Consider the following 17,664-nt stretch of genomic DNA (forward strand, 5'->3'; position numbering starts at 1 on the left):
TTTGTCTCTGGCATTGAGGGGAAAACATGTTGTTGACATCTGTTGTCAAATTTTCTGCAAGTTTGCAGAAAAGTCTCTAGAGATTAAGCACCAAGACAACAAGTAAATCACTACAATTTGGAAAATTGTAAATTGGAAAGGCATTACTTCTCTGAACTTTGAATGAGTTGACTGGGAAATACACAAAGGAAGAAGTCACAGGGTTCAAACTCTGAAGATGAGACAGGGCAGTAAGACAGAAGAAGCTGGATTCAAACTTAAAAAACAAAACTATTATAATCAATATCAAGAGATAGTGTCAGGGCTCCAACATGCACCCCCATTCAAATCACAAGTCTCTAGCCGCATCTCTCAGAATAAAAAAAAAAAGATTTATTAGAAGTTGACATGTCAGCGTTTCCTGGCTGCAGCAGACTCTGACATATCATTCATTTCACCTCTGACCCTTGTCTTCCTCCCCCTAATGTATATTCTCCAATGAGACACATCCATAGCCAGGAGTCATCAATCATGCTCTCCAGTAATAATCTTGCACGCCAACAGCTACGGCTGCGAAGGCGATTATCTGAGGCATTTAAGGAATGCACTGCTTTCCCCCCACTCCCCTTCTGCTGGCAACGAAAAAGACCAAAGGAGTATTTTTTAGTTGACAGATGATTTAGTATAGGTGTGACCAATCGCACACTAGTACAAACTTAGTTGGGCTTGATTTATAGTGAACTGTGATTCTATTGGTCAAGTTAGGCAAGCATCTGCTGAGATGGATCTTTGCTCATCTGTTGAATGCAGACATGTTTAATAAAATGACAGAGTTGGAAGTGAATTTGGAGGTATTTTTGTCAACCCTTTGTTCAAGCAAGGAGACCCTATACTCTTTTAGACAAATTTCTTTATTTTCTTTTTCTGTTTAAAACTCTGGGCAAATAATAACAGCAAATCCATCACAAAACACACAAGTATAAAAAATAACATACACATAATCAACAGCCAAAAAACAACAACAATCTCCCTCCCCTTGAATGACACTGACCCTTATCTAAGTTCTAGCAGGTGCTAACTATTAGTTTGTATTTCATTGGAGCTACATTATGAACCTAAGGCCAGAGCTCAGTACTAAGGAAATAGTGAATAGTAACAAACAAAGACCCTCACACTCTTTTCTACTCTTCCCCTCTCTTGCCTAGTCCCTTCTCCTGAAAGTTCAGTGAACAATCTGATTTCATGGGAAGAGAAGGGATTAGTGGATACAGAAGCAAGTGTCCAGAGCAGGAGTCACCAACCTTTCAGACCCCATGGACCACTAAATTCATAATTTTAAATCCCACGGACCACTAATATGATCTGCCTAATGACTGGCTGGGGGGACGTGGCTAGGTGGTATGGTCATGTTACTGGGTGGTCATGGCCAACTTGATGTCATTCACGCCGAGGAGTACCTCGTCGGCCTCTATTCTCCTGTCCCCTCCCAGCCACTCCTCACCTGCCCACCCAGGCTCCTTAGCAGTTGTTGGAGCTAAGCAGCCCCCACAAGAAAGAGTAAGCAAAACAGCCAGCTCAGTTGAAATTGGATCTGACCAAGAAGGAGGCTCAGCCGAAACACCACACTGAGGACTAGGAGAAAAGGCTTTCCAAGCAGAGGGAAGACCTGCAGGAGTGCAAGGCCAGGTTCTGGTGCCTGGAGGCTCAGCGGGCTGAGATGGTCAGCCAGTTCCAGGTCATGATGCAGTCCCACTGGAACAAGGCCCTCCAGCTCTTCACCACCAGTGGCCCTTCCCTCCAGCCTTCGCCCAAATCCCCGCACCAGGAGGCTGAAGCAGACCCTGAATTGGAATTTATGCCTCCCTCTGACCTGCACAAAAAGACCCTGAAGAGAGAGATTCTCTGCAGCAACAGAAACATTCATTGCACATATCCAACCCAGGCACCATACTTTGAGGATCCCTAATTTATGCAATATAAAAAAATGCAAATAATTTTTCTGCAGACCACCAAAATTTTCTCACAGACCACCAGTGGTCCATGGAGCACTAGTTGGGGAACACTGATCCAGAGGATTTTATATCTTGGGAGGGACAATGCTGTTTTTGCATTGCCTCGGCCAAAGGCTGAGTCCTTTCAGGAAATCTGGGGAAAACATTCTTGCAGTTGGGCTGAAGGATCTGACAAGAGGAGGCCAGCTGGATGGCTCTTCCGGGAGGGAGAAAGAAGAGCTGGGAAGACCCAGCTTGGGCTGAGAACCATATTCCAAGAATGGGATGCAAGAAAACAGGCAGGTAGAGATGATGGGACAGGAGGCAGGGAGGTGTTTTGGCCCCAGTAGAGCTAAGAGGTTTACATAGAGTTGCACAAAGGAAAGTAGGAAGGTTGCTCAACTCCAATTGATCATAAGAAGGAGGGAGGAAGAAGAAACCCAAGTAGGCAGTCCATGTCAGTGGGAAATCCTTCTGGAGACCAGTGGAGAAACCTTTGGCCACTACCAAGAGCATAGCAAGATCTAAACCCTCAACAGGAAGAATCCCCAAATGACAAATTTGATGAAGCAGCTGTTTTGACCTAGGCTTCCCAAAAGCATGAAGCTGACTCCTTTAAACTGAATAAAACCCCTTTTATTTAGTTTAAAGTGAATTCCTCTCCAGCAAAGTCTTGGCCAATAGTCTTTCAAGAGATTTCACAACTACAGACCTTCATCAGGCTTGGAGAGCTGCCAGGCTGATATCTTCCAAACGCCGCTCTGTAGCAGACAATACTTGGGAAGAAGTCAGGAACACATCTTCACCCTAATGAATTGAACTAATTGTCTCCTGCAATCACCCCTCCCCTTTCGCTCCTCTTTATTCCCTATGGGATGGGCCATTCACCGTCCACCTGTGGCTTTACTCCTGAGTCAACCCTTGTTCCTTAGCTGTCCCCTTCTCCTGGCAGCTCTGTGCATGAGCACACTGGGAACAGGCTCCAACTGCTCTTCTGCACCACTGATGTCCGACTCCGAAGGCAGCTGATAACTGTCAGACGACCCTGGCCCATCTCTGCCTCCAATGCAGAGCACTCATCAGAGCCTTCCTCAGACTCCAGGACTGGCCCATGTTCCTCCCCAACCTCCTCACTGTCCAAATCTGCTGCTAGCTGCACTGGCTGCTGGTGGGCCATAAAAGTAGCTGTCCTACTAATTCCTGTAGGTTTTAACTAGGTGGTGTTGCACTGGGTGCTCCTCTCTCAGTGCATATAATTGTCTCTAAGGCCTTTCCTGACATAGGTCTGGGTGATTTCAGGAAGTGCACCTTTACAGCCTCTTGGGTGATTGGGCCTGCCCTAGGGAGCATCCTCCTCCTGAGATCAGATTGTCCCTAATGCTGCTGGCCTTTCAGATGGTTGACAAGACCTGCTTATGTGAGCGGGCAGGAGGTGGGGACACAAGAAGCGATGCAGGGAAGTTACAAGGTGTCGTGCAACCCATGCGAAGATTCTGTTGTGGATTGGCTGTTAATTTGTCTTTATTGTGATGCTCTTTTATCTTTCTAACTTTTTAACTTTTTGACCCGAGCGATTGATCCATATTAGTATACAACAAGAAAACTGTTGTTGCTGTTAATTGATTATTAGTTGTACCTCCTCCCAAATCCCATAAAAGTCCCGGGAAAATCTGTTACTCAGAATGAATTGCATTACCACACCCATTTCAGTTCTGCAAGTAGTTTTAAGTTATTTCTTTGAGAAGAAGAATAATTATTCACAATTCTTGCACATGAGTGAACATGGATACGCCTGGCACAGTGGTTTAAAAATCAGAATCTTTACAAGCAATCATTCAGAGAGATTCTCTATACTTAAATATAAAGGAAAGACAAAGGGATAAATAGTGTTTATTTAAAAATAGCATATTTCTATCATGACTTGGGCTTTTGGTTCATTTTCTTATAACCATTAGATTAACAAATACTGTTACTCAAGCTTACCAAGCCCTCTAACAGTTCATTTTTTCCTATTTATTTAATCATCAGATGTTCTTTTGTATTCAGATGTGGCCTTAGCAGAATGATGTAGCACTTAGGGATGAAGATGCAGCCCAACAGGCCAGCGCTGGAGGCCAAGATGGAGAAAATCTGCACAGCCACCATGTACTTCCCCTTCGTGCTCAGGTAGGTGGGCACAAATGACACCCAAACAGTGCAGAAGACCAGCATGCTGAAGGTGATCAACTTGGCTTCATTGAACGCACCAGGGAGGTTCCGGGCCAGGAAAGCCACTGTGAAGCAGACAGCAGCCAGGAAGCCCATGTACCCGAGGGCAACATAAAACATGGCAACAGAGCCTGCATTGCATTGCAGAACTATTTCTCCTGGTTGAGAATGCTTATCAGAACTATTAAATGGGGAATAGACTCCCAACCAGATGGAACAAATTATAACTTGAAGAGTGAAAGAACAAAGGATGATTGAATTGGCCAAACTCTTGCCCAGCCATCTGCTTGCTCTGTTTCCTGGCTTTGTGGCCAGGAAGGCCAATACCACTGTGATTGTTTTGGCCAAGAGAGAAGACACGGCAACTGAGAAGATGATGCTGAAAGCTGTTTGTTGGAGAAGGCAAGTGGCTCTGGTTGGTTGGCCAATGAACAGGAAGGAAATCAAGAAGGAACACAGGAGGGAGACCAGAAGGATGAAGGAGAGGTTCCGATTGTTGGCTTTGACAAGGGGAGTTTCTAGAAATTTAATGAAGGTTCCCAATACAAGGCCTGTGGTTAAGGCCAAAAACATGGCAAGGGAAGCCAGGATGATTCCCAAATTGTCTTTGTAAGAGAGGAAATTGATCCTTTTAGGGATACATTGATCTCGATATTTATTGGGATGCTGATCTTCAGGACATTGAGTGCATTGTTCTGAATCTACAAAGATCAAGAGGAAGAATAGAAACACTGTCTTGTTTTAACCATAGTGCTTGCTTCACAATATCTCATTGTAGTTTTGAATTTTGTGAAAATATATAGATACCCCAAAACCAGAAGAGCAAACTATGAACTATTTATGTAAACATCCAGTGATGAATGAGGAACTTTCTTTTAAAAAGTGACATAGAAAGAAGAAATTCATTGGAAGAAGCCATGTTCCATCAATGGTTGTCTATGGCAGGTCTCATATCTCTTCAGATACAGTCAGACTAATTACAAAACATTTATTCATCCTGAAAGTTGGAAAAATATCTTCCTTTTGGTTTCTCTCCACTTCTCACTTTCCCCTCATCAACTTGATACATCCTAACTGTGCATTAATTTGACTTTTTGGAGAGATATTTCACTACATTGAAAAATCTTATTATAAAGTGGTAGTGTCATGCCCCTGGTGGAGACTGACTCTGAGGGAGAGGAGGAACAGCCGACAGGGAGTGGAAGTGTGGCTCTGGAGGTTGTGGAGGAGGCTGGGGAAGGGCAGAGGCCAGCTGAGCAGTCAGAGGGACCCAGGCCCATCCCATATCCATCCTAGAGCACGCGAGGAGGAGAAGATAAGGGAGAGATGTGGTCTACTCGGGAGGAGAGGGCCTTGATTCTCTTCATGGGCTGCAGCTGTGACAACTGAATAAGAGTATGGACCTGCATACTGGCGAACTCTGGAAATAAAGCATGTAAATATCTCTAGTTTATAGTTCCTCTCTGAGTTTGGCATCCTTCCCAGTGTGGACATCCTCCAGTCCTTATCTTGTCTAGTTTGTGTTGCTTTCTTCCTTCTTCGTGTAACTGTGTGGGAGTTTTTTTTGTCTTCTGTCAAATATATTTGGAGCTTGAAGCAAAGTAAAGGAATAAAAGGGGCTTCACTTGTTTTCTGTGACTGTGTTTGTTTTGTATCCCACCCTGGGTCATCACAGGTATTAACACGTCACATGATCTTGATTCTATCCCTCTGTTTATGCAGCCTAGAACTATGTTGACTTTTTTGGCAGCTGCTGCACACAGCTGGCTCATATTTAAATGGTTGTCCACTCTGAGATCCCTCTCACAGTTACTACTATTTACCACTGGCTGATCAGGTATAACACATAGAACAGCTTGAAAAAAAAAACCTGTTATGCTAGTGACAGAGTCAGATTGGATCCTGCAACATCATCCTGGGACACATATATTTACACATATATATTTAATCTAAGGCTCTATTACTCCCCCAGATAATCCTGGTGAATTTGATTGAGGATATTCAGGCAAACAAGAGAAGAAAAGATCCAGCTTAAGAAAAACATTTTCTTGGAGTCACTCATCTACCTTCCTTGGTGGAGATGGTTCCTTCTGCACAAATATGACAGTCATAACAGCAGATGGGCTTCCCTTCCTGAGCCACCTTCATAAATCCAGGAGGGCAGCTTTCTACACATCTGGAAGGAGGCAGGGGCTGAGCAGTGAGAAGAAAAGAAATAACATCCAAAACATGAACCTAATCCCAAGTCAAAAGAAGAATTGTAATCAGAGGGGCATATTTGTCATTGACTCACATACCTAGAACTTAAGGAAAGATTTAATTTATTCAATAAAATACTATGGGTTTGAATTTGTTTTATATATGTGTGTGTGTGTGTGTGTGTGTGTGTGTGTGTGTGTGTGTGTATGTTTTCTTAAGTTTTCGCGGGTACTTACATGTATGGCATTCAGCTTTGTTCGGGTATTTTCCCACGTCATTGTAGTTGTGCTTTTAAAGTTGTAGCGACGTTTCAGCAGAATCTCATCTGCCATCATCAGGCTTCTGTATAGTGTTCATCTGTGAGTCAGGCTTTTACAGTGGTTTCAGATTTAAATTTGGGGCAGCCTATTGCTGTGCCAGAATGGTTTTTTCTTCATCCTGATTGGTTGAGAGCCTTGGTCTGTGTTTATTGGTCTTGGAGTTTGCTGTGTTCTGCTTGATTGGTGTTTCTAATATCTTCTGTCTGTTTTTTTTGGCTCTTTTGTATCTTGATTGGCTGGCAGCATTGTGTTACTTTATTGGAGGCCTTTAGTGCAGCTTGGCTCCGGGTAAATGGACGGCTATCATTAGTTAGGAAGCTGGGTTTCATCTGGGTGCCTGGTTGGGGCGTGTTTGAGCTGGAGGTATCAGGGGGGATCTGTTTGTGCCCAGGTATTTGCCTGGCTTGTGGTGTGGAGATTTTTTTGTTTGTGAGTGCAGGCTTCCAAATGATTGACAGTCTGGTGGAATCATCTCTTCTGTTCATGCTTTCTGGTCTTTTTTCAATCTCTATGGCTTCTCTGATGATTCTGTGGCTGGGGTTTTCTATAGTGGCTAGGGTTTTGGTGCCACTGAAGTTGATGCTATGACCTGTGGCTTCCATGTGTTGGACTAGTGAGGAAGTGTGTTCCAGCTTTTTGACCGCATTTTTGTGTTCATCCAGGCGGGTATTTATTCTTCTATTGGTCTGTCCAATGTATGTGGCCGGGCATGATGCACAGGGGACTTCGTATATGCCTTGGTTTTCCAGGTAAATTTTATCTTTGGGGTTTCTGAGGATGGCTGCTATTTTTCTGTCTGTTTTGAAGGCAGTCTTGATGTGATGCCTGTGTAGTATCTTACTGATTTTGTCGGTAGTACCTCTTATGTAGGGCAGGACAGCTGTTCCATAGGTCTGTTCATCTTCTAGGTTTCCATTATGTTTCAATGTGTTTTTGTGGATCAAGCCGGTGATTTTGCTTTTGTGGAAGCTGTTGGCTGTCAGTACTTTAGTCAGGGTGCATCGTTCACTCTTTATGTGTGTCTTGTCTGCCAGGCGTTTGGTTCTGGTGATTAGTGTTTTGGCCACGGAGTTTATCTGTGCTGAGTGGTGGTGGGATTGGGTGTTGAGGTAGCGGTTGGTGTGTGTTTTCTTCTGGTATATGGTGTGTCCTAGTGTGTCATTTGTTTTTTTGTAGATTAGTACATCTAGGAATGGTAGTTGTTTGTTTTTTCCATTTCCATGGTGAATTTGATTTTGAGGTTTGTGCTGTTTAGGTGTGTTAAGAAATTGTTTAGGTTTTCTTTTCCATGGTGCCAAATATCAAATGTGTCATCGATGTATCTTAACTATAGTTTGGGTTTGTGGGTGGCATTGGCTAGGGCTCTGGATTTGAATTTTTCCATGAACAGGTTTGCAATGACAGGTAACAGTGTTGATCCGATAGGGGCTCCTTCAATTTGCTTGTATCTTTGTCCTTTGTATATGAAATATGTGTTGGTTAAGCAGTGTTCTGTTAGTTCCATGAGGTGTTTGGGTGATTGGTATTTATTTTGGATGATTTCTAGTTTTTTTTTATCAGAACTTGAGTGAATAGTGAAACCACGTCGAAACTTACAAGCAGATCTTTTTGTTCCGTGTGTAGATCTTTGATCATTTCCAAGAGATGGTATGAGTTTTGTACATGTGAAGCTGCTGCTTCAGCATGGGGCTGTAGCTGCTTTGCTAGGTATTTGGCTAGGTTTTGTAGTGGTGCTCCTCTGGAGCTGACTATGGGTCTGAGAGGTATGCCTTCTTTGTGTATTTTTGGGAGGCCATATGGAAGATATTTCTCTTGGGATGATCGTCTGTTGGATCTCTTTGCTCATGTTGTTGGTTATTATTTTCTTCTTGGTTATTTTTTCCAGATATGTGGTTGGGTCCATGTTTATGGGTTTGTATGTGGAGTCATGGAGTAGGTCTGGAAGCCTGCACTCACAAACAAACAAAATCTCCACACCACAAGCCAGGCAAACACCTGGGCACAAACAGACCCTCCCGATACCTCCAGCTCATAAACACCATAACCAGACACCCAGATAAAACCTAGCTTCCTAATAAAAGATAGCCATCTGTTTACCCGAAGCCAAGCCGCACTAGAAGCCTCCAATACAGGTAACACAATGTTGCCAACCAATCAAGACAAAAAAAAAAAAAAAACAATGCTACAAAATAGACAGAAGATATTAAAAACACCAATCAAGCAGAACACAGCAAACTCCAAGACCAATAAACACAGACCAAGACTCCCAACCAATCAGGATGAAGAAAAAAAACATTCTGGCACAGCAGTAGTCTTGTCATGTTCTAATTTCTTTAATTTTTCAAGAGCTTTGCCCAAATTTCCAAGTTGTGAACAAAGTAGAGGTGGATTTTGCTGCTCAATTCCAGGTGTAGTGCTAGCAAATCTTTGTTTAAATTGGAATCTCTTCCTGTGGAGCTCGTTCCTTAGTAGAGCCATTTCAGTTCTTTTCAGGATACGTTTAGTGGCTGCTGTGCTTTGATGAAATTTCAATTTGAAGCAGGTTGGTGTAGTATTGTTATCTCTGCAGCTGCGTAGGAATTGGAGGTCACATAGTATTCCTGCTCTTTTAATTTCCAGTTTCTCGTAGGTTTTGATCTGGCTGTTTAATCCCTCCCGTAGAGGTTGAGTGAGTATTTGTTTTCTTAAGTTTTCTGGGTACTTACATGTATGGCCTTCAGCTTTGTTCGGGTATTTTCCCACGTCATTATAGTTGTGCTTTTAAAGTTGTAGCAACGTTTCAGCAGAATCTCATCTGCCATCATCAGGCTTCTGTATTGTGTCCGTCTGTGAGTCAGACTTTTACAGTGGTTTCAGATTTAAATTTGGGGCAGCCTATTGCTGTGCCAGAATGGTTTTTCTTCATCCTGATTGGTTGGGAGTCTTGGTCTGTGTTTATTGGTCTCGGAGTTTGCTGTGTTCTGCTTGATTGGTGTCTCTAATATCTTCTGTCTGTTTTTTGGCTCTTTTTGTATCTTGATTGGCTGGCAGCATTGTGTTACTTTATTGGAGGTCTTTAGTGCAGCTTGGCTTCGGGTAAATGGACGGCTATCATTAGTTAGGAAGCTGGGTTTCATCTGGGTGCCTGGTTGGGATGTGTTTGAGCTGGAGGTATCAGGGGGATCTGTTTGTGCCCAGGTGTTTGCCTGGCTTGTGGTGTGGAGATTTTTGTTTGTGAGTGCAGGCTTCCAAATGATTGACAGCCTGGTGGAATCATCTCTTCTGTTCATGCTTTCTGGTCTTTTTTCAATCTCTATGGCTTCTCTGATGTTTCTGTGGCTGGAATTTTCTATAGTGGCTAGGGTTTTGGTGCCATTGAAGTTGATGCTATGACCTGTGGCTTCCATGTGTTGGACTAGTGAGGAAGTGTGTTCCAGCTTTTTGACTGCATTTTTGTGTTCATCCAGGCGGGTGCTTATTCTTCTATTGGTCTGTCCAATGTATGTGGCCGGGCATGATGCACAGGGGACTTCGTATATGCCTTTATATATATATATAAAATTGTAATGTGTGCTAACAACATATTATTGCTATTTATAAAATGTTATTGTAATTGAATTTGGAAAATGAACATGTCAAACAGTGTATGATTCAGTAGGCAAGGACCTTGGATACAATATTATACTTGAGCAGTGGGAAAATATAGTCTGAAATTTATATTGAATTATGTTTGAAAGAAAATGTTTACCAAATGATGTATCATTGGCACTTAACACCTAAAAAACTGTCAAAGAAGTATAACAGTCTTTCAAATGTATATTGGAAATATAATTCTAAAGAAGGTACTTTTTGTCTTTGGTGGACTTTTAAAAAAACAATGAAATATTGGACTCAAACTAGTGGTGGGATTCCAAGCTTTTTACTACCGGTTCTGTGGGCGTGGCTTGGCAGATGTGGCTTGGTGGGTGTGGCAGGGGTGGATATATTGCAAAATTCCCCTTCCCTCCCCATCCCACTGACCTGCTTTCCAGCTTCCTTCTCCTGTGCAGGGCAACTAAAGGAGACCCAGCCGATCAGCTGGGACTCAATGGGAGGTGGAGAATAGATGGAGGCGGGGTCAGTCAGAGGTGAGATTGGCCGGTTCTCCAAACTACTCAACATTTCCACTACCGGTTCTGCAGAACTGGTCAGAACCGGCTAAATACCACCTCTGACTCAAACCTATAGCTGAAGACAGTATGTCTCATGTAAAGCTGGATTTTGGAGGAAGGAAAGAACTGTCTGAGAATTAAGAGAGAATTTAGGAAATGTAATCAGTGAACTGCTTTACCTGATTGAGCCATTTGGGCCACACAATGGCCTGTTGGTTGATGCTGAGTTTGGGCTCCAGGGACTCCTGTCTGGAGAGACCCCCAAATTTTATACTGACAACTGAATGATTAGGAAACTTCAGCCAGTCCACAAGGTCAAAATCAGCTGCCAGTTCTCCATTCTCATCCACATACACTCGGTTCGTGGAAGAGTTGTAAAACTGGGTGGCTTGGAGAAAAGGGTGAAGCTTGAAGGAGAAAGAAAACAGCAAAAGAAAAAGTTATTTCAACATGGTTCAAAATAGTTCATTCTCAGACTAATGAACTTGCAGGAGACAACTTCTGGGTTAGAATTAAGATATAGCACTTCCCTGCTTCACAGAAGAACAGTGAAGAAGAAGAGAAAGAAAGCTATAATATATTTAAAGACCTAATAAATCATTGCGTTGTTAGAATTTCACTCTGTCCCTCCTACCCAATCTCTCTCTCTCTCTCCTTTCTCATCTATCTTATCTTTCTCTCCCCCTCATCTATATTATGTTTCTCTCTCTCACCTCTCTCTTATCTCTCATTTCTCTTTCATCTCTTATCTCTCATCTCTCACACACATCTATCTTTATTATCTATTATTTGTCTTTTCTCTATAAATCATCTCTCTCTCCTTTTTCTCTCCCTCATCTATCTTATGTTTCTTTCTCTCATCTATCTCTTATCTCTCATCTCTCTCACACACATCTCTCTTTATTATCTATTATCTATCTTTCTATCTTTTCTTTGTATATCATCTCTGTCTCTCTCTCCTTTCTCTCTCCCTCATCTATCTTATGTTTCTCTCTCTCATCTATCTTATCTCTCATCTCTTATCTCTCTCTCGCACATCTATCTTTATTAGCTATCATCTATCTTTCTATCTATCTTTTCTATATATATCATCTCTCTCCTTTCTCTCCCCCTCATCTATCTTATGTTTTTCCCTCTCATCTATCTCTTATCTCTCATCTCTCTCTCATCTCTCTCACACATCTATCTTTATTATCTATTATCTATCTTTCTATCTTTTCTCTATATATCATCTCTCTCTCCTTTTTCTCTCCTCCATCTATCTTATGTTTCTCTCTGTCATCTATCTCTCATCTCCTCACACACATCTATCTTCATTATATACCATCTATTTTTCTATCTTTCTATCATCTATATCTATCATCTATATCTATCTATCATCTATCTATCTATCTATCTATCTATCTATCTATCTATCTATCTATCTATCTATCATCTATCTATCTCTAATTTATCTATATCACCTCTCTCTCTCATCTATCATTTATCTAACTTTTATTTTCCTAGGCTTAAAAGTGGATTCAGTCATTGACTAAATGTCTTAGAATTCTACCCTGTATAAATAGGATTAAATCAATTAAAATATGGCCAGGTTAAAATAGATATTACACCCACAAATTCAATACAGTAATATGTTGAGGAACCATAAAACTTAAATAAACTCATTCAAGGGAAGAACCTCTGTTAGTATATCTCTTCCACTAAATTCTTAGTTGTTTTCCTGCATCCTTGTAATATCAATGCAGGATCAACCTTTGGTGAGATGCTGTTCCAAAGAGGGAGAGGGGTTTGTGATTGAGAGGCACCACCTCTGAGAACTATGCATGAAGAGAGAGAGAGAGAGAGAGAACCCGGAGAACCAAATTGGGCAGGCAGAAGTTCTAGGGAAAAGACAGCCTCAAGGACTTCCAACTCAAACATTTCCAAAAAAATGACAATCAACACTTAGAATGCAACCAAAACCCCGCAGTAACCTGTGGAGGTCCCTGTATGGCACAGTATGTGCTCAAAGTATGGGAAGATTGAGGGAATAGAGGTGGAGTTGTCTGTGTTTGGGAAAAAGAAATACCTGCCATGGCTTCAGCTTTTCAGTGTCCAACCTCTTGTTGTGCAACGCCATCCTTCTCTTGGAGAAGGAAGAATACGCAGCATTTATGGAGGTTGCCACATTCCACACAGCACTGTAGATGTTGTAAGTGTCTAAAGTCAAGGTTCTTTCAACCATTCCTTGGGGCAGCATTTCCACGTCCTCTTTCTCTTGGCATCTGGTCCAGCCTTTCACAGCCAAAGGATGCTTTGCATATGAACACAGAAAAGCATTGTCTGCAAATCTCTGGATTGACATATAAAATTTTTCAAAACTGTCGTATGTTGTTCTTTTCTCAGTCTGGATGAGAAAGGAAAAAATGCTATGGGTGTATTTGAAAGTTAGGGGAGAATACGTCATCTCATAAGTGAGGTCCCACAAAACAGTTGTGACCCAAACTTTTCCGACACTGGGCTTTGTCAGGGATCCAAGAATATGTTGTATAATGTATATCCCCTCTGTGAAGGATAGAGCTTTGGCATAATTGACCTGGCTCCACTGATGGAAATCTATGGAATTAAGCTTCATTTTTTTGATATCTAGTGAGATTGTTTGGGAGAAAACAACACAGATATTATTCTGGGTGAGCACTGGCTCAAACGTTCTGATGAACTGCTCTCCATTGTTGGTGTCAGCAACAACAAGACCGATCAATGTCCATTTGAAATACTGAAGCAATGTGATAATTCCCAGGTACTGGGCCCCTTCTTTGGGGACTGACTCATAGAAAAAAGGAAAATAGGTCTTATCACTGAGTGATGGTGAAGCAAAAGCATAGCTGACCTGAAAAGAAAATAAAGAGACTCATTTTATGTTGCAAGAACTGACTATCAAACTATGTGCGACCAGTAGTGGGATTCAAAAAATTTAACAACCAGTTCTCCACCCTAATGATTTCTTTCAACAACCAGTTCTCCATATGGCTCAGAAAGTTAACAACCGGTTCTCCTGAAGTGGTGTGAACTGGCTGAATCCCATCACTGGGTGTGACCTAAAAATTAGTGTAACAACGATAATGATTGTATGATGTCCTATGTTTGAGTAGAAAAAAATTAAAGACATGAATATAGGTTGTTTGCCCTCCCCCTCCCCATTACTTACTGGACAAGAAAGCATTTGAAAAGAAATCTTGGCTCACAAAGTGAACATGAGCCAAAAGTGGGATTCTAGTGTACAGAGAAAATTCTATTGTGGTCCTGCGTGGCATCAATGGACATGTAGTGCCAAAGTCAACAGAAGGTATGGTTCCCTTTCATTCTCTCTCAGATGGTAGCTGAATATTGGACACTAAATTTTTGGAAGGACATTGACAAACAAGAAGAGAGCAAATCAAGATGATAAGAAGCTGGAAACAGTTGGAGGTGTATGTACCATTGCGTTAAGGGCTGTGTGTGAAAGACAGGACAGAATTGTTCAGATTCAGTGGGGAAGACAAAACAAGAAGCTTACAAGGGAGGAGATTTCAGCTGGATGTCCGAGTGTAGGAGCTGTCCAACTGTGGAAAAGGCCACCTCAGAAGGTGGTTGAGTCCTTTGCTAGAGATGTTTCAAGAGAGCCTGGATGATTGTGTAGGGGATACTGGATTCCTGCAGTGGACTACATAATCCCCCCCAAATCTTTTGAATCCTTCAACTCTGTGACTCTTTGATTCTTACTGCCAAGAAGGTCCATTGGAGGGATTGTTGAAGACTCTGCTCATCTCCCCTGACTGGTCCCATCAAGTAAAGGGTTTTCCTCCAGCCCATTTTAGACCCTAATCTGGACTGAATCTCTGCTATATATATGTATTGAGATTGCTTCATTAGCCTGGACCATTGTGTCACTCTTGATTCTTCCATAATCCTACTATTCCCTATTATTTCCACAGGGGGAATAATTTTTCCTTTGAAAATCTATGCAAAAACAAAACAAAACACCAACAACCTTTGAACAGAATTTTATCAGCAGCTAACTGCAAAGAAACATTCTTGTGGGATTTTGTAGGTGCCCAACATGGTTGAAATCTGAGTTGAGTATTCAGAGTCCATCCCTTCGAGAACAGCCAATGTACTTTTTGTCTTTCTGCAGCTGTAATTTGGGATGTTGGCCTCCCCAGCTGACAGGAGATCCAGTAAAACATCTGAAGTCATTCTTGGATCGAAATAATTGTCATGGATGGTATAGCCCAGGGTGATGTTGGGTAAGAGGAGGTGATTGTGGTTGACCTCTTGGATGGCAATCTGGAAAGACAGGAGCTTCCAATACATCATGGATCCTTTCCTGAAATATATTACATTGTTAATTGATTTGGAGGAGATTTGTAGATAATTTTAGAAGAAGAGATCTTCTTTTTTAAGATCTAGAGAAGAGCATGGATACAACTAGGCATAAAACTGAACCCTGTTATTCTGAGGTACCTTTGATCTGCCTCCATGGAGACCAAGACAGTATAAGATTTAGAAGGGAAAATGCAGTCACAGAATCAATCTCATTCTCAAGGTCAGATCAAAAGTATAAAACGATAGTCGCACCATCAGCTTTTCTGGAACACTTGCACAGAGGGGATGCTCAGGTCTTTCCAAGGCTGGAGTTCAATAGAATCACTCAACGGAAGACCCTGCCATTCTCCCCAGATGTGTGAAACTCCTATCTTTATTTTGTCAGTTGCTGTATTCCTGAACCCTTTGAAGTCTGACCAGGACAGAAATAGGTATAAAGCCCAGTGATGGGATTCTACCGGTTCGGACTGGTTCAGGTGAAGCGTGCACTCACCAAACCGGTTGTTACACCGGTTGAATTGCACCACTGATAAAGCCCCAAGAAAAGGGCTCAAGCCCTTGAGGAATCCTTACAGAATGATCTGTGCTATGAACTCTCTCACAGCCAGAGGGACTTACATGGTAACATCAGTTTTGGGAGCCTGGCTGAACCTACAGGGTATAAATGGAGCAAAGGTTGCAGAAATGAACCCCCCAATGAGATGGTCTCCTGGCCTGTAATGATTCCATGGATCTGCTCCATCCCTCTCCAAAGTCAAGAGACATTTGACTTTCATCATCTTATAGGCCGCTAAGGGCAGCTGCATCAGGAAGAGAAGCAGGAGTATCATCTTTGCTGGACCTGGAAGTCTGCCTGCTTTTGTTCTATGGAAACTCTAATCAAAATGATCAGGCTGTCAGGGTTCCAATGGATGCCCTAATTATGGCTATAGAAGGCACCTACCTTTTCCAAGACCGAGGTTTTGTTCCCTTGTCTAAGAGAGATGAAACTCAGTTAAACCTTGGGTGAGGATAAGATCATGGATGCAACCCCTCTCCACCTGTAAAACTCCTCCCAAGGTCTCAGGGGTATCTGGGAGGGATTTATGCCTCTGGCCTTTCTCTGCATGCAATTTCTTTGCGTTGTTCCTTAATTTGTTGTTTATGTTGAGAGTTGAAAAAAATTCCCCAGAGAGCAGAGGGAAAAACATTAAATAAAACACTATCATTTTGTTAGAATCTTGCTCACAGTGCCAATTGTTTCCATTATTCTGATTACAGACTACAGATTAACAGAGTTGGAAGAGACCTTGTAGTCCAAACCCCTGACCAAGCAGGACACCCTACACTACTGGTGGTATTCAATTTTTTTTACTACCGGTTCTGTGGACGTGGCTTGGAGAGTGTGGCTTGGTGGGCATGGCAGGAGAAGAATTCTGTAAAATCCCCGTTCCCTCCCTACCCCACCCTGCTTTCCAGCTCTGTTCTCCTGTGCAGGGCAACAAAAGAATACCCAGCCAATCAGCTTGGACTCCGATCAGCTGGGACTTGGGAGGCAGAGAATAGATGGGGGCAGGGCCAGCCAGAGGTGGTATTTACCAGTTCTCTGAACTACTCAAAATTTCTGCTACTGGTTTTCCAGAACTGGTCAGAACTGGCTGAATACTATTCTGACCAAGGCTTATGGAGACACTAACAAACACACGTTAGTTCCAAAACCCATTTTTCTTTATTTCAATGGCTGTGAATTTCAATCATTCACAGCCCATAATGAGTCTGAAACAGTTTGTAAATATTCCCATGAAAGTCTGCCAAAGTCCTTCAGGATGAGTCTGATAAGCACACACCTTTATCTTTCTTGAAATGCTGCCAACAACTAAATGTTCAATTGGTTATACGAGGCCAAAATGGAACACAAATTCAACACCGAGCTTCAGGTTTCAAACCGACCAGTATGAACAAAGTTGCTTCCTGCAAAGATTCCTGTCCTTTTGCTCCTCCTTTATGTCTTATGGGAGGGCCAATCACCTTCAAGCCTTACTCCCAAGTCACCCCTTTTGTCTTAACTGTTCTTGCCTTCTGGCACCCCTGTTCCTCTGCCTTGCTGCTGTCAGATTATATAGGCTCCGGAGTCAGCACATAACTCTCAGATGGCCCCGGCCCCATCTCTGTATCAGATGCAAGACCCTTGTCCGAGTCCCCCCCCGACTCCCGGACTGGCCCATGTTCCTCCCCACTGTCCGACTCTGCTGCTGTCTCCATAGGCTGCTGATGGACCACAACAAATACCACCTCTTGTCAGCCCTGAAGCCATATTAGAGCATCTTCAGGGCTGCCACAGCAAGGCCGATTGCAATTGTGGGAATGGAAGGGGGGAGATAGAGGTAGCTGGGGATGTGTAGCCAAAATAAACTCCTGGGAACCAAGGACATTATCACCAAGTGCTGGGAATGCGTGGACTGAAGCCAACTGAAGTTGGGACTGTGACCTGATTGGATCATGTGATGGAAGTGT

General features: G+C 42.6%; 1 protein-coding gene across 1 annotated transcript; it reads right to left on the reverse strand.

The window, feature by feature from the left end:
- Positions 1-3,983: 3,983 nt before the first annotated feature.
- LOC113426769 (vomeronasal type-2 receptor 26-like) lies at positions 3,984-15,159 on the reverse strand. Its single transcript, XM_087948593.1, has 5 exons — positions 14,866-15,159; positions 12,896-13,213; positions 11,007-11,234; positions 6,245-6,371; positions 3,984-4,879 (listed from the first exon to the last, which is right to left on the reverse strand). Exons 1-5 carry the CDS (start codon positions 15,157-15,159, stop codon positions 3,984-3,986), a joined length of 1,863 nt encoding a protein of 620 aa, XP_087804719.1.
- Positions 15,160-17,664: the final 2,505 nt, after the last annotated feature.

Source organism: Notechis scutatus, unplaced genomic scaffold (assembly GCF_049901735.1).
Source record: "Notechis scutatus isolate UNSWTSFEM ecotype Mainland unplaced genomic scaffold, rNotScu1.2 NSCUCTG21, whole genome shotgun sequence".
In the NCBI taxonomy this organism is placed as follows: domain Eukaryota; kingdom Metazoa; phylum Chordata; class Lepidosauria; order Squamata; family Elapidae; genus Notechis; species Notechis scutatus.

What these genes read in the sequence shown, in the direction of transcription:
- LOC113426769 (XM_087948593.1), bottom strand. Translation starts at nt 15,159, where the DNA reads ATGTATTGGAAGCTCCTGTCTTTCCAGATTGCCATCCAAGAGGTCAAC. An exon ending in AAAAGCTGAAGCCATGGCAG is followed by an intron (nt 11,235 to 12,895) that starts GTATTTCTTTTT and finishes TTCTCCTTCAAG; the next exon opens with CTTCACCCTTTTCTCCAAGC. An exon ending in GGCCCAAATGGCTCAATCAG is followed by an intron (nt 6,372 to 11,006) that starts GTAAAGCAGTTC and finishes CTCACTGCTCAG; the next exon opens with CCCCTGCCTCCTTCCAGATG.